The sequence below is a fragment of the Lynx canadensis genome, chromosome A1 (assembly GCF_007474595.2).
Source record: "Lynx canadensis isolate LIC74 chromosome A1, mLynCan4.pri.v2, whole genome shotgun sequence".
In the NCBI taxonomy this organism is placed as follows: domain Eukaryota; kingdom Metazoa; phylum Chordata; class Mammalia; order Carnivora; family Felidae; genus Lynx; species Lynx canadensis.
In genome coordinates this window covers 71720959-71744138 of record NC_044303.2, presented here as the reverse complement: position 1 = coordinate 71744138, position 23180 = coordinate 71720959, and the positions used below count along the sequence as shown (strand labels likewise).

Sequence of the window (23180 nt, the reverse complement as noted above, 5' to 3'; positions counted from 1 at the left end):
CCAAGTTCGCTTCCCTCCTTCCCCAAAGATGAAAAGACACAGACCCTTCTCCAGCACACGTCCCTCTTGGAAAGCACGCGAAGACGGGGACACGTCTGGCAACTTGTATCGTGCTGACTGCGAATGCACGAAGAAGGCTCAAAGAAAAGTGCAGGAAGAGCGCGAGCAGAGAGAGGGGGAAGAAAGACCTCCACCAAACATAAAAGGGAGCCCCCAAAAGTCCAGACTTGAAAGCTGTGCTCGAGGGCAGACATTCATCAGAAGGTGGTGTAGCTCACTAATGTTATTTGATTTGGAATAAAAGCATGAAAATGATGGCAAAGGCCTAAAATTGGAGATGTAAAGGCTGACTGCACAGTATCCCATTTCTCAATTTCATCCTTCAGAGCCACAAAATGGGGGTGATACAGTGCCGGGATGAGGTTTACAGTAACAGCTGTGCTCTTCCCACACAGGGGAGGCCCTTCTAATGGGCGAAGGTCTGTTTGGAACAGACGGGGAGAAACAAAACAAGGTTCCCTATTAAGAGTGTGCAGTCCTATTTCTGATAAAGAAAATGATTACGGGAGTCGGCTTTCCTCTGAGATGGGTCCTACCCTCTTTTGTCGTCCAGAACCAGGGCTGTTTTAAAGGTGTTATCCTTTAAGTGGAGGAGAGAGGACATAATGTCACGGAGGGTTTTCCCCCTGTAAGCCTCCTCTCCGGCAACTGTAAAGAAGGCCCCGGAAACGGTGCCAGTGGCATATGGCTTTCTACTGTGCTAAACATTCACACAAAAGACAGGTTCATCAGTCATTGTGGTATCTGGATAAAAAATTAGCTCCTGATGGATGGTATTTTGAGCTTACCTGCTGCTAGTACATTACCAGAGAAACACAGGTTTTGAAGCCCACATGACATTAGAAACTGCAGACCATGAAATACGACACGTGCAGGAGCACATAATGTACGCCAGATTATACACAATAATAAATAAGCTATTTAAACCCTCTGCCTAAAATTGGGCCCGCTGCAAGGAACCCTGGGTCACTTCTACGCAGGCCAATTAATGCACAGCATCTGCTGTATAGAAGCAGGGCACGCAGCACTTCCGAATGATTTCAGCAATTAAAAGAAAACTGTTTCCTGCCTGTTCAGACAGCAACTGTTTCAATGCAAGAGTGAGCACCAAATCACTGTGTGCAGCTGAAAAATTAAGTCCCCTTTTTGGGGAAGAGGGGTGGGTGGGAGGACGAATTTTTATGGAAAAGGGAGCCTTCTTTTGTTGTCCTACATTCTGTGTTTTTCTGCCAAATTAGACAGAAGGCTCGGAGGGCTTACCGGCCTGCTGCAGGCTCCCCTTCTGGGCCACCCGAAAGCGCGGATCAATATCAACCCTGCTGACGACTCCACAAAAGTGAAAATCCTTCAATTACATTTTTAAAGGCTGTTCTACTTAGAACACAGGTGCCTGAATGCAATGCATTTTACGGCCCTTAGATCTGAAGAAAGACGCAGTTAACAGCCACAAGAAAAAGGCCTCTCAGATTTGGTTAAAAGGCACTGCTAGAATCTGATTATAATAACTTCCTCTTTCTGAGCCGGTAAGATAGGCTGGTAAATATCCCCTGATATTTCCTGAAGAAGAAATGTGCATTCACATCCCAACATCTTCATGTAAAGAGGGAGGGAGGGAGACCCGGGGAGATGGTCTAGTATTTAAGCAGTGATGGAAGGAACCGTCATCAAATTTACAAAGAAAGAGGAGGCGGGCGAAAGAAATGCCACCAAACCCCTTATCTCCAGTCTAAGGCCTCCAGCAATGGGTTTGTGCTCTAGCCGCCTGCTCACCCAGGAGCAAGGAGAGGTGACACCTCAGCCAAGGCTGCCGGCTGGGGGGACTCCAGGCCCCTGCCTGCGCAGCACTGGCCCCGCTTCCCTCCCCCCCCCCCCGCCCCCGCCCAGAGCTGCCTCCCTGGGTCTGTACAGTGGACGAGGGAGCAGAGAGGCTCCGGGAGAGAATACAGAGTCGTGGCCAAGATAAAAGTCTAGTTTTCCTTAAAATGAAAAACATTTCTCCTTACTGCCCTCTAAGTAGCCAGGAACTGGAGCCAAAGCCCCCAGAGTTAGAGAACTTAACAGTATCTTTAAGGTATCAGTCCGGATCCTCTACCTCTGTGAAATATGCTGTTTTAAAGCCCTCAGTGATTCAGTGTTTTTGGCTTTTTTCTTTTTTTTTTTTTTTTTTAAGCAAAAGGGTGAGAAAAGATCTCGAGAACTGCCATCTTCAAAAATGGTTAAAATGAAGATAACATAGCCTCTAATCCCAAGTGGATCATTTCTTGAAAAATAAAATCAAATGCCCAACTTGCAGAAGACTCACCTACAGTATTTATTGATTGATCTGTGAAATATTTCTCTTATAATTATCATTAAGTTACACTGTAAAAATTCTCAGGTGGTTACCTCCAATAAAAATTTACCTAAACACTGAAAAGCGAATGTTACCTGAAAAAGATAAGGCCAAATTCTGGGTAGCCATCACTTGAAGAAGACAGGACAGGAATCTGATGAGGGTAGGGAGGGGCCACGGGCAAGTCCACAGTGTGAGCAATGTTTTATGGTTAAGTACAAGTGGAAATACAGGAAAGGTACGCAGAGAGCATGAGTACTTGTATTATTCTCTGTAACTTTATGTTTGTAATATTTTGTAATTTAAAGTTTAGAAATGTTAAGTAATGAATGCAGAAATTTATTTATACCTGCTTTAAAATACCATCTGAGGTCTAGGTGAAAAACTGGCATCTTGTCAAGTAAACTGCGATAAAACATGAAAATGTAATTATTGTCGTGATTTCACGAGTGTCCATCAAGATATCCAGAAATTGGAAAATCCATCAGTCGAGCCAGGGCCTCTGCCAGGGAAAGACACCATTATCATTATTATACTGGGCTGTACGGGGCATACAAGTCACTGCCAGATAAACATGTCAGGAGGGCCCATTCCAATGCCATCTAGAATGCCTAAGAGCAAAAGAGGCTCCAAATCTGTTTCTTCAAGAAATGAAAACTAAAGATCTCTTGCCAAATTTTACATGCGCTTTCCCCAGGATCAGCTGTGGGCTCAGTTCCAGATGGTCTGGGGGCAGAGGGGGGTATGAATGCCACACTCTGAAACGGCGCACCTGAGTCTCATGATCAGTGGCCATCCAACTGCTTGGGAACCTTCCCCCGGAACCCCTGCAGGAGCACGTGCAAGGAGGAAAAAAATCAGGGCTAACTCTGGGGCCAGTGGTGGGGGGGGGGCGGGGGGAGACTCCCACTAATCACAAATTTTGTCTTCATTGGTGCACGTTAGAGTATATAGTTTTGTGCCCAAGACCCCATGCATGACAACAACAGTCCCAAACACCTACTTCCCCTGCTGCTAAAGGTCAGTGCCCTCACCGAATACATCTCCCTCGTCTTGGCCCCACAAAAATACCGCCAAGCCTGTCTCACTAATACTGAACAGGTTAAGTGGCAAGAAAAGCAGCAACAGGTACTTGCTGCCAATCTATTACTGGACCTGTTCTCACAAACTAGTAAGTCACAAAGTGGTAATTACCTAAGTGGGGACACAGCCTGCCTCTGGTTCAGGTCTCCACTGTTACTGTAATCAAGAAGACGAATATTTCTGATGCAAATCTGAGATGTCTGCTTAACTGGAATCCACCTCAGAAGAAATCTTGATTGATTGCGACAGGAAAGTCTCCCCTTGGGTTGCCTCATTTTCTGCTTTGTTTCTCGTATCGAAGGACTAACAAAACAACTCTGCTCCTTACTGACTTTATGCCATTTCAGCAGCTCTCAGTCTAAAGCTGGCAGGTGCACTCTGCCATTATTATGAGAGAATATGTGTACTTAATACTGTTGTTCGACAACATCCTAAAGACAGACATTTTAAAATTAAAACAAGTTATAAAAAATCCTGGCTTTGATTAAAATGCCACCAGTGTATGATCGTGCTAAATATACAGGAAAATAGGGATTTCTTCCAACTGAAATGAAAGTCCGTTGCAAAATTATTTTCAGAAGGCTGATTACCAAAAAAAAAACAAAAAAAAAAACAAAAAAAAAACAACAAAAAAAAACAAGACAACAAAAACAAAAACAAAAACAGACAAAAGCATATGAAAGTCATTCTGCCAACTGTCTTCTGAATTAAATGTGTGTCTCCTGACTTTCCACAATCCGCTTTCTTTCTTTCTTAGTGGTTTGTTTGCTGGTATGTGTTTGACTGTTGACTACAACCCCCTCCCACTTGTTCAAAAAGGCTACTCTACAATCATTTGAAAAATGATTTTACTGCCACATTTAATGTTAAATACTATGTAACAGACACTGAAAGGATATTAGAAACTTCTGCCGCGTGAACCCAAAAGAACACAGCTTCCGTGCTTTAGGAGGGGAAAGACCTTTCCACAGGAAGCTCTCAGAGTGCATTTCTTACTTTTGAGCAGCCACCCCACATCATTTCGCCCTGAGGTTTTTTTTTTTTTAACTCTGTTAAGATTGTTTGCCTCACAAAACAGATTTATTATTTATTATTTATGTGATGCTTTTGTGGAACACATTATTGCCAGGAGCTCCATTCTAAGATTTCTCAAGTTTTACTTAACCTGAATATAAAAATTTCAGATTACTGGAATTCAAACTATAAAAAAATAACACTTCAAAGAAAACGAGAAGAGCTGTAGGCCCCTATTTGTTTCTTACGTCCTTGTTTTCCTTGAAAACACACCGGGATGACTGATTCCATTATCTTTCTACTGATACAAGTGGAACTTTGGCTCAGCTATTGTTATTGCTAAGAACAACACAACATGCCCGTGGCACTAAAATAATTTAAAACCACAAAACTTAAAAGTTACAAGTATTATTTTCTCATAATGGCCTCAAGTAAGCGTGTGCCTTTGGTCAAAGGAAAGTTTCTTGTGTTTTAATTACACAAGGCAGATTTAATGATAGAAGCTGCTGTTAAGAGCCCAAGATGAAGCTTCTCACCCTGCATTTGGGGAAGGGAATGGTTTGGGACACTTCTCACAACTACTAACTCAAGAGAAAATACTGTTTTACCAAAACACGACGGCACAGAGTAAGAAAGGAAGTTCAGCAAGGACCAAAAGTGGCACCGGAAGCTGGGGCGAAGAATTTAAGAAGGTGTGCACTCTCCCTGACCAGCCTAGGCACATGCGTGCAGAGAGCATTTCTAAGTAAGGGGAACCACACAGAGACTAGAAGCCAATTCACTAGGGGTGCACACCCAGACTTGGACTTTAAAGGACTACATAAAGTAGAGGTCCCATGACCCCACAGTAACATTTTTAACAGTTGGTTCTCAAATTAAACCATTCTTGAATACCCACATTTAATGACTGGTGGTGGTTTTCAATATCTGAGCTATCCCAATGAACCAAGGACTAACCCCACGTTGTTCCAATTTACTAAATGCTTTGCTTTCCCCCATTAGATTATTAGCCAGGACACGGAAAGTATGAAGCCTAAACCCTTCTGGTGTCTGGAGAAGCCAGACTTGGAGAAAGCAGTTGCTGGAAACAAGGAGGCTACATGCTCCCCGGTTCTCTGCCCCAGGAGTGGTGCGGGGGAGGCCAGTGCCAAGGGAGGAGCAAGACCGACCACAGTGTGAGCCCCTCTTGCCCCCCACCCTGCCTCTGGTTTTGATTCAGGTGTTGGAAAAGTAAGGATTTCAGTTACACTTATTTTTTTAAGTGCAAATGTGATTTTATAATTAAAGCCACACAATTAGGACAAGCTCAGGATGGCAGCCTATGTAGCTTCTAGAAAAAGCTTAAGATGAAAAACGGAAAAAAAGAAAGAACCCACCACACTGTTTACCAACCTGCACATCTAGTTGCTGGAAGATTCCACTGACTGCTCTCATAATGCAGTGAGTGAGTGGAGGCATTTTTACAAAATCCAAATAGTATATTTGACACACAAGATTACATTAGTTTCAGGTGTACAACTTAGCGATTCGACGTCTTGGTGTAAGCATTCTTCATGTCAAGGCCAACGAGCTATCATCTTAGGACCCTAACCCTTTAGAATGAAGACCAACGAGGCAAACCCCTCCCCATATTCAACATATAAATGTAATTTTATGTATCACTTCTCCTAAATCCTTAATAAGACAGTCTTAATGAGGGCTTTCTTCCAGGAATGTCAAAGTCTTTAAAGTAAATATAACAATTCATAGCTACTGAGCCTCTCCTATGCCTTTCTAGAAGAGTGGGTAGAGTTCTGTTTCTATATCATCAGGTAAGAGCAACTGCTAAGTCAGTTTTCTGACTTCACTTATCAATTTCAGGGCTAATCATTTAAAGAACAAGCTGATCGTTTTCTTTTTTTCCCTGATCATTTTTTCTTAATATTCTTTTATTATAAATATTTCTCTAGAGGCCAATGCAAGCTACATGAGTTTTTCTCCATGTGATTTTACTAAGTATATTAATAAAGAAATACAGAGGAAGTTTTAATGCACTCTTTACGGGAAAGTATGTAAACTCCTGTGATTTCACTGAGACACGCAATGGAGTCACCACCATACCATCCATTAAAGACTATCATGTTGGGCCATGATTTTCCAGCACATAAATAAAAATGCTAGTATTTAACTGTCCCCTAGAAATCTGGTTGCATCTTTGTTTTCTTTTTACAAATTTTTGCTGCGAATCAATAGAGCTCTCTCTCCATGCTCTATGAAAATGCATCCTACCAATCTGTCCATAACATGTTATGGTGATTCTGAACATGTGAGGAAATACTAAGATAGCTTTGATTTGTGCCTTAATGTCACAAGGTCGAGATGAAAAGCTTCAAACTGTGATCCTGAATTATATGTATCAAGTTACGGAAGTGCTCTGTACCGCACAGTTTATGGAATTAGCTTTCCTTAGCCCCAGAAATCATAGAGAGTTCCCCATCAAAGGACTATCGCTTGGTGTCAGTTCTTCAAGGATACTTAAAGCACAGAGAACTAGAAAGCAAATAGAAATGTTAAATAAACTACTTCCAAAATACTGCGTTTGCCAATTAACAGAATGACTCTGGCCTTATTTCTATTCCAGTCCCAGGTCTTTGGTAGGGGAGACACTCAGGGATACTGTTACTAACCCAATTCAAATGTGAAGCAGTTGGACAGAGAATGTGCAAAAGCTATTTAGCGGTTTTGTGGGGGTGGCAGGAGTCAAGAAAGAGCTGCACGGAATGTGATCGCGCTTCAGTCCGCCTCATCCCACAGACAGGCTCGGTCCTTACCATGTCTCCAGGCTTGACAGAGACGGTCACCACCACGCCAGGCATCGGGGAGCGCAGAATACTGCTTGTGTCCTCAGCCGCTTTTTCCAGCATATATTTGTTCAGTTCTGCAGCCAGTTTGGTTAATATATGCACCTTGTACTTAAGGGGGTAAAAAAACGTAAGTGAGTCTAAATGAACTTTTCCTCAAAGGTAGCATTCTTTCAGAATCAGATTTTTAGCTCTGAAATTTAAATGATCACATCTTTGAATTCAATGGTTTTTAATTATTGTACAGAGAAACAAAATATAGTCATTTTGTTTCTGGCACATGTTGTGAGCTGGTTATTTAAGAAATTTCTTGAAACGAGAACAACTCGAGTAATTAATTAGTGAGAAATAGCAGTCACCCTGAAGACAAACATCTCAAAACTTTGTAAAGAAAACAGTGAGGATTTTTCCTTATATTCCCTTCACTGCTTACAAACTTATCCCAATTAACACGGATTCTATGAGCTGGCTGGATCTGCAGGAGGGAGAGGGGTGACTCTGCGGGCACCCGCCAGCAGATGGCAGCAGATCGCTGTCTCAGGCTCCTGCTCCCCGCGAGAGCGGCCGCGCCACCAAGTTAAGACAAAGGGTTTCAGTGTTCGTTTGGGGCAAAATAATATTTAAAATTCAATCTCTTTCTAGAGGCACAGTATGTTATATTCACTACAGAAAAAGTTAGCTCTTCTTTTTGGGCACAACATGGCGTAGTCTTTCCAAGGTACCAAGACGCTTAGGGTAGATAAAAATGAAATAGAAGGACTATCTTCTACACAGAGAGACAATAATATCAGACTTTAAGCCATTAAGAGAAACATTATGCACAAGCAAGTATTTTTAATGGAACCTTTTGTATATGGTTCTCAAACAATCGGGCAGGTTAAGGGGAGTTCAGTCAAACAGAACATTTCTAATAGAGTTTCTGCCTGGCAGGGGAAAATATCCTGGATCTCTATGAACAAATAGAAGAGCCACAGTTTGGTCTACCCAAAAAGAAACAAACTCAGCTGGTTTGAGGAGGGGTTACTCAGTGAGGCTGAAACCAGCACCTGAAGATTTCTAAATTCCTTCCAAATTGCATCTCCCTTGGGTAAGAGAGATGCAACATGGAGGCAGCTCCATTTTGTTCGAAAAAAGATGCTGTAACTCAAAGCCGCCTGTGGGCATCATGATGGCAGGGATGCAAAGGCAAAATAGAACTCCCCCTCTAGTTCTGTACAGGCATGGCGGAATTCCTTCTGGGTGCTCTTTGTGGGACTTGTTCTAAAAGGGCAAGGGAGACCCCCAGGAGGAGCACCGGTGGCCTAAGTTCCGCTCAGATTTGCCATTGTGACAGGTTGAATAATAACATCTTTTGCATGTTTCTTTACTCCTGAGTGTGTGTTTTGCAATCAAGACATACAAGTGTCTGCCAGTTTCTGAAGGATATGATCCTTAAGTGAAATTACAGTGCAAATAAAAGCTTTTTGCTCCTATTAAAATTCATCTGAGTCCTAAGTGGCAAGGAGAGTGCATTGTGCTGTCAGTCTAATAAACATTCCAGGCAGAGGGACTACTTATCAGCGATGAATTGTACCTCAAAGTCTTTCATTAGACCATGGCGGGGGGGGTGGGGGGGGTAGGGGGGTGGACGGAGAAAGAAGGGATAACATAATTGTACCAAATTGTATGGTTTTCGTAGCTGTGCTCTGTCTGCCTTAGAAAAGAAAACCCAACACCCCTAGGAGCAGGAGAGTCCACAGCAAAGTCACTTTTCTAGCTGGCAGCGCCCTCCCCGGCTCCCAACACGTGACTGGTCAGCACTGGGCCCAGCTGTCCAGGTTCAGTGTAGCACACAGATCTAGTTTTTTCCCCTTGTTTTTTGTACCATTTGACTACAAAATGTGAAGTCTAAATTCAGGGAAAGGCTCTTTCTGCACTGTGAACAATATGATTTATCACATTTCACCACAGTGGACAGGCTTAAAACCTAATTTTAGCTATATCACAAACAAGCCTTAATGTAAATAAAGAGCTGAGATCGTACCGAGCTCCATTTCTCCCCAGAAATTACAAGATCCTGACTAAAACTGGATCCTTTTACTATTTTTATAATTTTCATATCTTTTGAATTCCTTTCTCTGTAGGACTCCTGCTTTGCTTGGAAAGAGATGTAAAAGAGTCACAAAACTCAGCGCCTTTAGATGCAGTCTTTGTTATTGATGAGATGTTCCTTTTCCTCTTGTATTTGTTTATTGTTCTTAAATCTGTTTGGGGGATAAGCGACTTATTGTAATCACAAGTAAAAAATAACAACGGGGTAAATGCCTCAGGAGAGGCCTCCTTGCAAATAGTTGGCTAAGAAACGACCTTTCTGAATATAAAGAGAGGAGGCAGCAAGAGGTTCTCTTTTTAAGATTACCTTTGATGTGTCCTGACCCCTTCAGCGTGCCCACACAAACACGCCTCTTAAAACAACGTCTTGGCTCGGCCGTGCAGCGGACGCGGGGCGCGCTGGCGGGATGGGATCTAAGCGGGTGCAGCATATGGGCCCATCAGAATGAAGTGCCTGGTGAGAGCCATAAAAGCTTTTTGCTGCCCCCAGAAAAGAAGTCGTTTAAGAGTGTACACTACGGCTTTCAAAGCTTCTGATCAAAACTGCTATTTATTGGTTTCTCTGATTCTTACGGGGCTCAGGCAGAGCCAGCCAACGAGCTAAAAGAATTCAGGAAAATGCCCTATGACGCGCAAAGAGTTTGGTTTTTTACGCTAGGCATTAAAATATTCCTAAAGTGTTCCGTGAAACCTCCCCGGAGAGTTGTGCTTTTAAGTTGTTGTTGTTGTTGTTACTGTTTTCAAGCAGATAAACCACAAACTTGAGGTTCTGGGGGTGGGAGTCCAAGATTTTAAAGGTTACTTGATAGGACGGAGAAGTACAATCCTAGAAGAACCCAGAAGGTTCTCACCCTGCAAGGTCACAAGAAACATCTGTGGGGCCTGAACTGGATTCGTTCTAGGTTCTTCGGTAGATGGAACCTCACTGTGGTTTTAGGGAGGTGCTCATAAACCACAAATTATCAAGCTCCGCATGGAGGAACTTAACGCTGAGAACAGGTGCTCTCCGGGGGGTGGCCTGGTCAGCTCAACCCGTGTAGGAAGGACAGTGATGGGAGGGAACATTCATGGGAGGTGTTCTCTAATGACCCCAGCCAGAGGCTCTAAGCGAATGAATTTTATGGTGTCTGTAATGTAAAACCATGTCTAACAAAATTTCTCCCAAAAAGTTCAACAAGAAAGAAAGAGAAGGGAATCACACCAGACATAAAGGGTCAGGAAGAAAACTACAAGAGATGGACGCTTAAAAGGAACACAATGGAATTGTTTTTGCAATGAACATACGGCTCTCAGCATGGAACCTAACGAAGGGGGAAAAGGTGGGGGCAGAGAGCCATGGTAGTTGGGGGAGAAGCCATGCGTGGTCACAGTTTGGGGGGGGGGTATATGCTTTTTGGTCAGGTTGGTTAACAGAAACATCCTGCAGATGGGCAAGCCCACCCGTGCCAGGCGCACACACAGCACACGCACACGCACACCACCGCGTAAAGCAGCCCTTGCTACGGCTACACTGTGCTAGATGGTCACACAAAATGCCTTGCCGCTGGTGTCTGCGCCTCCTTAGGGAGTTTAAATCCGTGCGCCTCTCTGTACTGCCCTGAGATTTACCAGCGACTTCACCAAGTCACACACCCCGAGTGCTCGCACCTGCAGGCCTTGGAGGCCTATGGGCTCCCTGCAGGATGAATGCTTCCAAGCTGCTTTGCATACTGTCTCAGTTGTGATTTCACCTTAAAGTAGCCCACCTCTGGTTTCCACTCCTATGCCATTCTTCCAAAACGATCAGGACATGTGCAGTTGATGAACTGCTCGTGTTTTCATACGGCAACCGTGGGCCATCTCAGTCAAGGGTAAATGGTGCACTTTGCTGGGAATTATGTTACATCAGTTCCCAAAACATCCTGAAGCACCGGCCATATACCGTATATCAACCCTCACTAAGTAAGGGAGCAGATGCATTTCTTCAGATATAAGGTTCTCCTCTTCCAAGTTTTCACCTTCTGGTCCCAAGGGTCTCCAACATTAAACTGCCTTTTCATTTCCACAGTGTGGCAGTGAGAGCTAACACTCCAACATGCCCCTAAAAATCTACTTTCCTAACTCTGAGCTGGAGAGCAAGTGTCAGTGTTCTTAAAGTGTCAGAAATGACTAGCTGCAAAAAAAAAAAAAAAAAAAAAAAAAAAAAAAAAAAAAAAAGACATCTTTAAAAACACTGGAGTTTCAGAAAACTAGAAAAAAAAAGCCTCACTAAATATACATTGGAGTCTTAATTCAACGGTTTTTGTTTTGTTTTTTGTTTTCCCCATTCCTGAGTTCTTTGTGGGATCACTATGAACACTGGAGGAAAACCACAGCAAGGGGTCAATGCCGTGCAAAATACAGCAGCATCGGGCCCAGCCAAACCAAACCGACCCTGCAAGAATCTGCAAGAAAAAAATCTGCAAGAAACAATACCCCAAACAGAGAGGATCAGAGCCTGTGGCTGCCCTTCTCTGGGAGAGCTCCCCCCCCTCCACCAGCCCTGCCCCCGCCCCACAACACACACCCCGGGCCAAGAAGGTGAACCGAACAGGCGGCTGTCCCCGAGTCGGTACAGCTGCAACCACCGGAGCAGCCCCTCAGCATAATGCTGTGACAACTCCATCCGCACAGTCTCGAGGTAGCTGTCAATCAGGACGCATCATTTAATCCAACAGCACTCGGAGGACTTTCTCCGACAACCCACATGACAGCATATCTACAGCTCTATTTATATCAGCGCCCGGTTGTGTTTACAATGCTGTGGCAATTAGAAAAGATGCAACAGGCAGCAATATTATGGAGATTTCCAGTTCGCAGTATTGCCCCGTAAAGTGTGATCTTGCTTCGCAGAGTCAGGCTAAATGACAAAAGGCTATTTTCTTCACTCTCCGTGCTCAGACAGCACTTCATTTGCAGCTAGCTATAATTAGATTAATGGTGTAGTGCAGTACAAAGCCGGCCCACTTCACATCAGATAGCATATGAATTAGGACAAACACTTATTTCAATTCCAGGCAGAGAAAGCAATGACTGGGGTATTTAGCATACCCTTTATGGTGGAATGAGATGTTAATTGTGTACCATTACCTCTAAACTGCTTGCTTGTTGTATAAATCACTGTGCTAATTGATGCCGAGATAGAAATGTAGCCACAGGCAAGAAAGCAAAGGAATGAGAGCTGAAGATGTTGGATAAAGGATTATCGAGTAAAACCATATGGAGATGAGGTTCCTTTGAAACCTTTCCTTTCTGCCCAAGAGCACCAGTTCTTAAAAGTACAGAAAAACTCTTGTACTAAGAAAGCAAATTTCATTTTTCACATTCCTCTTTAAAAGCACCCGTTTCTTTTCGAAGTTCCTGTCTGTCAGCAATCCAAATAAGAGGTATGTGGAATTAATCTGAATATACACTTACAAACACAAGGAATGTGCAGTTTTCAAATAGTGAGAACTCCCTATCTGGGTCTTTGGCTCATGGGTTAATAAGGAACACCTGTCAACTACCTGAAGCAGATGTTTCCGACGCATCCACAGGGCAAAAATAAATTCTTTCCCAAGACCTGACCTGGAGTTGTTCTTAATAGACCAAAACCAAACACAAAAATCCACTGGTTTCGGTGTGGTGTGTTATCTACTCCATTTGCGTAGAAAGAATTATTCAGGATGTGAGTCCAATGGGACAGGCCCATTCTTCTGATCTGCCACTGAAACAATGATTTTACTGACATCTGACTAGGCCAGTTCATGATTTTGTATGAGAGTAAGGAATTAGAAAGGAAATCTTGTTTCTTGTCTGGCCCCCTAAAACTAGCAAAACATAATAAGCAGAAGCACATAGTCATTTAAAAGCTTCAGTCTTGTTGTAAAATGCTACCCTTCTCTTTGTAAAATGTCCTATCAGTGCTCAACAGCTCCTATTAGGGTAAAAACGAGTGTCTCAGAAGTACACATACAGAAACCAAATGCTATACTCAAAAAGTCAAACTGTTGAAGGTCCACAGATAAACATGCTCTTTGGAAGTTTATAGATCAAGCGCATGCACCCCATGTATGTGATCACAATTCTTTTCCTAGCAAAGCAACAGTCAGGTGCAAATTACTGCTGTGCACTTTTTCACAAATCCAGCTGCTTAGTAATTAGCACTGTTATAACAAACTTTTACACAGAGAGCAAATATAGTGGGTCGACTAATAGTTCAAATTCTCAACTTCAGAGTAACAGTTAACATATCTGATTCTCACAAACGCACTTTTGAGAAACGCACGTTTGAGAAACACCGTGTATGGTTTAGCCTTGCGAAATCCAAATACCACATCGACTTGTAAGACAATAAAAGAACGTCCCAAGAAACTGCATCGTCTGGATCGAATTATCACCACTGAAACCTGGAGAAAAAAATCCAGAGCTGCTTTGGTGGGGGCAAGCCCACCTTTCACTGGACCATATAGTCTTTATATATCAGGAACACCTGCATTGCAAACGCCATGTCAAAGAGTTTAAGGTTTAGGTCATTGTGCTAATAAATAAATAACACGTGAGTATATATGCATTACAGTACGCTTAATATAATTCTTCAGTAAATACACACATACACAGAGAGCAGGTACATGTATATAGAGCAACATCAAGGGTCCCCAAAATGGAAACCAATGCCGACAAAATAGTGTGATCTGTGCTGAAGTAACACCTCCTAAGCGTGTGGCTAGGTGACATAAATGGAAGTACGCTGAAGAAGAGATCTGGAAAGCAGTGTAAGGGCCTGCCCCCAATCATTAATCACTTGTTTGGACCATTTAAACTAGAGCAGTACAGCCTGAAGCAAAACACCAACACACCCCTCGCTTGCGAGGCTGCGAGGCTGGTGTTAACAGGAGAAAATATATGGTTTCTGATACTGTGACCCCGTTCCCCAGCGTTTGCTCCCTTTAATTGAAAAAGGCAGTTACACACAAAGTAAATCATTCAGTGAGGTGAGCTGTTTAATGACACATAATTGATAATGTCAATATGTGGCAGTGACATAATACGCCACTTTCAACACTGGCCCACTTACGGTTATGAATCAACCTATGCTCCAGGTTTTATTCTCTCGCTGCTAAGTTGGTTCTCAAACTCCAGGCTTTTGCTGGACCAATCAATGTGCCACAAGGAGCCACAGTGGCGCAACGATCTCATGAAGGACAGTTTTTGAGGCAAGAGTCACAAAAGGAGAGGTGGGAGGTGAATTCCAACAAAGCAAAACAAGAAAAATACGTGAAGCCCACTTCTGCACCGCATCTTTCAAATTCTTGCTAAAAAAGACCAAGTATCCTTAGAGAAAAGAACTAATCTTAAGGCTGATATCAAAGCCTTTGAAGGAATGAGTAAGTTCGTGTGTTTCTCCGGCTCATTCCCAAAAGGCAATTTCCTCGGAAGAGAAAAACATGGGGACATCTGTCAATCATGTAAAAATCTAACCTAATTTGTTTTTCCAATTTTGTTTTTTCCTCAGAAACACGAGTCCTTCCAATTCTAATATCCTAAGATCAGCAACGCATCTTTTGTCACCATAGCACTGAAAATTAAATTGCAACTTAAACATTAAACCTGGCACTTAACCAATCCTATTTCCTCAGCTGTGTTCCACGGAGTTAACTTCGTTGCAATTTGAATCACTGGTGTCTCAAGATAGAGCCAAAACTGAAGGAAAAGCCACAGAGCTACCGTACAGGAAGCCAGCCCGCTCCCAGTTTGCAGGACAGCGCTGGCTGCGGGTCCTCAACGGGTTTCTGAAAGAGCGAGTCAGTGAATGGGGGAACTTCCCTGGTGCCCGGCGCTGTGGGGACGCAGTGTGCAGGTGTGCCAGGATAAAGGGGCCCAGCCTCTGCCTCACCCAGGTGCCCGCAAGCTGTCTAACAAGCAAGTACATATGCCACAAAGGTAATTTGCTGGAATAAGTGGCACTTTCCCACCCACAAAGGCAAGTCCATTGACAATGTTCTGTACAGAACTCACAAAACAGAACACACGCATTCTGTTTGATCAGGAGTCTCTGTGACACATTATGACTATAATGAGTCATTTCTTTCTTTTTCATACAAGAAAAATATTATAGATCTTTGAAAGCCTTGTGCTCAATTATGTAACAATACCAACATCTGTGAACAGTACAGGCTGTTTCTATTCTGTATCCTGAACAGTTTTACGTAATTACGCATTTATGAGGTATTTGGTAAACCAGTAAGAAGGTACCTTTTTAAAGCACTATATAATTTGGGGTACAATGAAGTGTTCTCTTGAAAATCTATAATTAGGGCAGCATCAGCTTACAGAAAAGTACAGGAAGTGTTATAAAAACACAATTATGTAAATAAGCACATAGGTAGGGAAGTGTACCATTTCGCTATGGTCCCTACGCCTCCATTTCCTCCTCTTCTATTTGAATTGTTCTGTGCTCATCTCAAGTTAAAGTAATGTTGTCTACAGGGCGCAGAATAAGTGAACTCTGGGGAAAAAAGATAGGGCTCTTGGCCTTCCCTGGAAAGTTCTTTAGTCCTGAGATGGAACATCAGAGATCTGGGGAGTGTACCGATGCCATGGGGCTGCTCAACAGTGCTCTGGGCTTTATATGGATTTTTTTAATGATATAATGTTCTTACTAGTATGAATTCACTAAAGAAACTCAGAATCTAATAAGGCAAAATGTTAGCTTATATTGGTCAGAAATTTGAAACTAAAATATATCAAGGCAAAAGCAAACAAAAGTACAGAGGATAATATTGTGGAGTAAACTGTTGGCCAAGATGAAAGCAGAAAACTAAAGAAGGGCACAGTATGCCAGCCACCCCAAAACATGCCCTTTCGCTGAAAGGATTGCTTTGAGCTGAAAGCAATGAGCTCTCTGCCCTCCCCTTCTGGTCTAGAAGCAGGTGTCTTTCTCTCATACACAAGGAAGAGAACTGCTCCAGAGCTACTCTTATGGCCTGAGAAGGCTCTTGTCGGCATGAGAAACCACACTAAAAATACCATATTTATCCTACATTTCCTAGTTACCTTCCCACAACTTACTCCCACCCCCAGAAGTCCCAAACCTCCTTTCCTTTGTCCCCACACTATAGTGTCCTTTGTTAAGATAGTATAAACCCCCCACATTCTAAATGTCTTATTTTACATTTTTTTGGGAACTCCCATGTATATAAGTACGTAACATAATCTATTTTTTTCTTTTGTTAATCTGCCTTTTGTCAGTTTGATTTGCAAGGCTCCAGGCACTGAAATCTAAGAGGAGAGAAGAAAAAGTTTTCATCTCCTACACAACCCAACAACCCCTGGTCCAAAGTACTGGGAATGATCTTGTCAGGGAGGAAGAAATTTACTCTGCCATTCAAGGTCCTTCTAGCTGGATTTAAGGATCAGGTGGACATAAGATGAACAGAAGATCAAATTTAAAATTGTAGTTACAAGAAATCCACACAGACACGAAATCGCAAACACAGGCAAAATAAGGCATCTCTGTCATGTTGAACACTGAGGAGAAGGGGGTATGGGTCTGGGACCTCAAAGGGAAGGAATGTAACCTTTAGGAAGAATGAGAAAGAATAAGTGTTTGCTGGGCCACTCAGAAACAACAGAACATGGAGGACTTGGATCAAACAGGCCTTGCTGGCTTCCTCCCTATCTACTGTACCTAGCTCAAGGTGTAATGTAGTCATCTGTGGTGACAGCTCTCTTCCGGGAGCAGGCCCCCTAACTAACTTCTTTTTAGGCAGTTGTGCGGGAGATAAAGAGCTTTTCCTGAATCTGCTGGGTTTTGATTGCTTTTAACTCAAAATTATCTTCATACCAAAGGGCCCATTTTGCTGTGGCCTGCCCTTGGCCTCTGCAATCTATCAGGGGACTGCTTAGCAATTTTATAGTTTAGAATTCTTACATATCTCAGAAGTTTAACCCATGCTACTAAGTGGACTTCTGGCATGTCACATGTTGCACATTATACAGAAGATACAGTATTGAAGACAGACAAGCCCTATAAAGCCATGTGGACAACAGAGGTAAAAGGAGACGTGGCCACCATACTGGAAGCAGAAGAGAGTTCAAAGAAAAAAAAGCACAAGTCTTTGAAGCCAAATGGCCTGAATTGTGATATCCCAATAGATTCACCTTTTGGCCAAGTGATCTAACTTCTCAGAACAAATCTCTTCATTTCTAAAATCAAGATAAAACATGGATTAAATGACTGAGAGATTAAACTGAAAAAAGTTTTGCAGACTAAGTAGCAAGTGCCTGACAGTAACCACTCACCAAATATGATTTCCTCTTTCCTTCCCAAGTACCTCTGACTGTCAAAGAAAAGACAGTGGTAGTTGTGATTTTTTTTAATTGTATATTGTAAAGCATCATGGAATAGCAAATTCTATTTGTTACAATTCTAGTTCTATGGTTCCACATTAAGGAAATAGACTAAATTTTTCAAAATGACACCTGGCTCTAAGATCAAAGAAAAGAAGTTGGTTCTGATATTAAGAAGGCATCCAGATCGGGCAGTGCAGGATTCTATGGTCATCCTTTCCTTAGATAATGTCATACTCAATTAGTGAAAGAGTATGGTTCATTCATTCAAAAACTATTTATCATGCACATATGGGTAATATGAGAATACAATATAAATAAGAAAAATTGGCTCCTGACCTCAAACACCAGAATCTGGCCAGAGAGAAAAGACATTCATAAATAACACAAATATAAATATAGATGAGGACTATAAATCATGTAATCAATGTGAGGGGGGCTTTTTTATGTTAGCCCCTCTCTTGAAATGAAGTGAAAGGAAAAACAAAACACTTTTTCATACTCAGAATACTCTGGCCACTAACCGTGTGGGCATTTTCCCCACACCAATCAATTCAGTTCTGACACTGTCTACCTGCAGTTAGTGTCAGACCTCCCAGGTTAAGGGCTCAGTCCCACCAGACTGGCCCCACCTCAGATGCCAATCACAAGTCCAGGCTGTCACCTGTGCTTCTGATGGACCTGCTATAAATAAATTGGAGGCTCCCACAACTCCCTCCTCGGATTTGAAACTTTGTTAGAATGGCTCACAGAACTCAGGAAAATAGTTTGCTTACTAGATTACTCACTTATTACAAAAGAAAACCCCTCAGGAACAGCCAGATTGAAAAAATGCACAGATAAAATATGAGGGAGGGTGCAGAGCATCCATGACCATACCAGGTGTGCCACCCTCCTGGCACGTCAACCCACAACCTCTCCAAACCTCTTCAGTTAGAGTTTACAGAGGCTTCCTTATGGAATCATGATCCATTAAATCATTGGCTGTTAGTGGTTAGTTTAACTTCCAGCCTCTATTCTCTCCCCAGAGTTGTTTTTTTTTTTCTTTTTTTCTTTTTTTGGCGGGGGGGGGGGGGGGGGGGCTGAAAGTTCCAGAACTCTAATCACCTTCTTGGTTTCCCTGGAAACTAGCAACCCCCCCCCCATCCTTAGAGGCTTTCCAAAAGTCACTCATTAACCTAAGCTCAGGTGTAGCTGGAAGGGGCTTGTTATAAATAATGAAAGATGCTCTCTTTACCTTTATCACTCATTTCACTTAGGAAATTCCAAGGGCTTTAGGAGCTCTATGCCAGGAATGGGACAAAGAACAAACATGTATTTTTTTTTAATTTTTTAAATGTTTATTTAGTTTTGAAAGAGAGACAGAGCATGAGCAGGGGAGGGGCAGAGACAGAGAGAAACACAGAATCTGAAGCAGGCTCTAGGCTCCAAGCTGTCAGCACAGAGCCCAATGTGGGGCTCAAACCCATGAACCATGAGATCATCACCTGAGCCGAGGCTGGACACTTAACCAACTGAGCTACCCAGGCACCCCCAAACGTGTATTTCTTATTACAAATCACAATATCTCATGAAGTCAAAATTCAGACACCAGAATGCTTGGGCATATTCTCCGAGAAGACACTGGAGGCTGTACTGGGTATTCCAGAATTCATCAAAACACATAGATCTAAGTCTCTCTCTCTCAAGCACATGTAAACACACAACTTATTTTTCACACCTCAGTCTCCTACATTTGGAATTTCCTCTGATAATATTCTTAGCCTAATAATGTGGCCTTCTATTCAATTCTCATGAGCATACTACCTGGAAACTTTGCTGTATCTATGCTAATCTATCATAATCTTGCCCCAGACTTAGGGTCTATGTTCTAAATTCTCAGGGCAGGAGAATTCATATTTGAGGAAATTGAGAGATTTATAAGTGAGAGAGAGAACTGGGGACTGAGTTTGTGAGTGAACTTGGAAAACTCTTATAAAATTTAAGATTTCTTTTATGAAGTGAGCAAGAGTTAAAGACTTGTAAGAGTCCTATAATAAAGAAGTATATAAAACACGCTAATAATCCCCCCTCCAATCCCACTCCCCTGAAGTCATGAAATAATTTGGATTGTAAATCTACTCATGTAAATCTATAAAAACACAAACATACATATCTATTTTTATAAATGCATCCACACTGGGTACAATACAACAAGGAAGCTGTCTTATTTAAAAAGGGGAGAATTCGGGCACCTGGGTGGCTCAGTAGGTTAAGCATCTGACTCTTGATTTTGACTCAGGTCATGATCTCATGGTTCATGGGATCGAATCCCCCATCAGGCTCTGCGCAGATGGCCAGATGGTGTGGAGCCTGCTTGGGTTTCCCTCTCCCTGCCCCTCCCCCCGCCCCCACCTCTCTAAATAAATAAATAAAACATTTTAATAAAAATAAATAAATAAAAAGGGGGAAATCCATGGTATTTTGCCAGTCAGTATCCTTGACTATCAGTTTTTAAACACAGGAAGGAAGTTAGGTTACTTCTTTTTGCATGCTTAGCTCATCTGAAGCAGAGGGAAAATTCCCATATACCCCTGTGTTGTTCTCAACCCCCTTCCATAATACACAGACTCTGCTATGACAACTCCAGAATGCAGAAAAATAGCCCCAACTGGCCCGGCTGGCCCCTCTTCCCCAGGACTCAGCTCTCTTATTCCTGAGGACTATGAGGCACAGTTGTAAATGTAAGAAGGCCTTGGGTATGCTGCCCCTCAGCTTCTCGGGCCCTTCCTCCCAAGGCTGCACTGACAAACCATGTCTGCTGTCTGCTCTATCCCCCTGTCCTTCACTCAGCTTCATTCTCGTTTTCTCTAATTGTCCCCGACAGCATGACCTGTTATCTGTACGGAGCAGATAACCAAGCTTGGTTGCAATGACTCCACAATAATGTCCCGGAAGCTGTCCTTCGCTCAAATACTAACATTCATATCAATCAACATAAAGTTCTCTTAACTTTATAAACTGTTAACCACTCAGTGATTTTTCTGAGTCTAGAAGGTCAGAAATGCCAAAAGAAATCACCCGAAGCTTTAGTCATAGAATTTAGGATCATTTCCCTGTGGACTTATTCCTAAGCGAAAGCTGTCTAATCAAATTGAAAAACACCTAACACTTTTACAATTACAGTTAAATAATGTTACACAGCAGTCCACGAAAATAAGTCTAGGAAACACTTCACTTGTGTCCAGAACCCAGAGACCAGGAGGGCTGACTATCAGTTAGTTCTTCCACTGGAATATAAGGTCAGGAAAGAGAGAGCCCCAGGAGGGCTGGGATGGGACCGTGGCTGCTGGGCTGACTCACCCCATGGCACCTACGTTAGTGAATCCACCCTAGATCACAGGCCGGGCCACTGTTTCACAGCCTTAGACTTCCTCAGACTTACACTGTGCTACAGACTTCCTTTATAGCACAGAATGGGTCATTCTCAGCTAGATGGGTTTGCTTGTCAAGCTCACAAGCAACTGATGTGTGAAAACCATCCTGTAAATTTACAATCAGAAATACATTTGTAAAGGGAAGTAGCACATCCCGCAAGTGTAGTGTGTGTACACAAATTACATCCATGGTTGTTTGATACACATGGAATCAGCAGAAGCGGCATCAAGGGGCAGTGCTCTCCATTAAGACAGCACAAGTAGTGGTTCTCCGCCCAGAAGACTCAAAACTCACCCAGAGGGCTGGTTAGAGAAGATTGCTGGGCCCCACCTCCAGGGTTGCTGACTCAGGACTGGGTGGGGGACTGTATTTCTAATAAGTTCCCAAGAGACCCTGAGGTGGCTGATCTGGGACCACCCTTGGAGAAGTGTGGATGTAAGGCACCCTACTCCACTATTGGAGCAGCCTTTTCAGGGGGGCCTATCTTAGACCTTCAGGGCTGCTGTAACAGAAAGCACGCATGTGTGGCTTACAAATAACAGACATTTATTTCCACAGTTACAAAGTTTGGGAAGTCCAAGATTAAGGCACTGGCAAATTCTGTGTCTGGTAAGAGCCTGCTCTCTGGTTCACAGACAGCCATCTTTCTGTTGTGTCCTACATGGTAGAAGGGGCAAGGGATATCTCTGGGGCCCCTTTTATTTTTTAAAAAATATTTTAATCACATATATTAAATCACAAAAATATTTAATCACATATTTTCCTTTTGAGGTTTTTATTTTTTTTCTTTAGAGATAGAGAGAGAACAAGCAGGGGAGGGGCAGAGAGAGGGGGAGACACAGAATCCGAAACAGGCTCCAGGCTCTGAGCTGTCAGCACGAAGCCTGATACGGGGCTTGAACTCACAAACTATGAGATCATGACCTGAGCCAAAGTCGGACGCTTAACTGACTGAGCCATCCAGGAGCCCCTAAAGAATGCTTCTTTGACTCTTGCTCTGGGTAGAAAAATCTTCTGAGTGACATAGTCTTTCTTCATATATGATAATCACTGATAAACCTAAGAAGTTATGAGTATGGGGTGCCTGGGTGGCTCAGTCAGTTAAGTGCCTGACTCTTGATTTTGGCTCAGGTCATGATCTCACAGTTTGTGGGATCGAGCCCCATGTCAGGCTCTGTGCTAATGGCACAGAGCCTGCTCAGGATTCTCTCTCTCTCTCTCTCTCTCTCTCTCTTTCTGCCCCTCCCCTGCTCATGTGCATACCCCCTCTCTCTTAAAAATAAACTTAAAAAAAAAAAAAAGAGAAAGGAGGTCACAGAAACCTCTGATTTATAGCCTGTCAGTCAGAGTACAAGTAACAATTTGGAGTTGCGACTGGTGTCAGCATTCTCTTTCTCCAACCGTGCAAGCTCACAGAGGAGTTCGTCATAAGGGGTCCTGGATAAGAGGGGACCTTTGTCATCTCAGCCTTTGTTGTCTTGTTAGAGCTGGTAAAGTCCCAATCCAGTAGTACCTGCTCAGTGTGACAGCTTAGCAGATCTGTGACTGAGGTGTCTCACATTCTCTTGGGAAGCCAGGGACACTGTTTAGGCTATACTATTCCTACCGCCTGTGACAATGAAGTCTGCTTTCCAAGGCTAACCCTGGGAGTGAACTTCTGGACTTGTGAGGGCTCCATTTCTTATACTCTCCTGAGGGGACAGCTCTGAGGGGTGTCCATGATTAAGTTATAAAAAGGCTTATTGGTTTGAGTTGTTATTGAGATTAAAATAAGATTCTACTCAACAGCCAGATGATGGATCCTTTGAATTGGACAACCTTCTATATTGTAATGTTTTTTTTAATTTTAACTTAATTTTTTTATTTATTTTTTTTTCAACGTTTATTTATTTTTTGGGACAGAGAGAGACAGAGCATGAACAGGGGAGGGGCAGAGAGAGGGAGACACAGAATCGGAAACATGCTCCAGGCTCTGAGCCATCAGCCCAGAGCCC

The 23180-nt window shown here is 42.8% G+C and overlaps 1 protein-coding gene across 1 annotated transcript in view; it reads right to left on the bottom strand.

Annotated features, from left to right (window-relative positions):
* The window catches only part of PCCA (propionyl-CoA carboxylase subunit alpha), a 422256-nt gene that overhangs the window by 6882 nt on the left and 392194 nt on the right, over nucleotides 1–23180 (bottom strand). Inside the window, 1 exon segment of the mRNA XM_030313554.1 lies at nucleotides 7300–7440. Within this exon segment, the coding sequence (XP_030169414.1) occupies nucleotides 7300–7440 (141 nt within the window).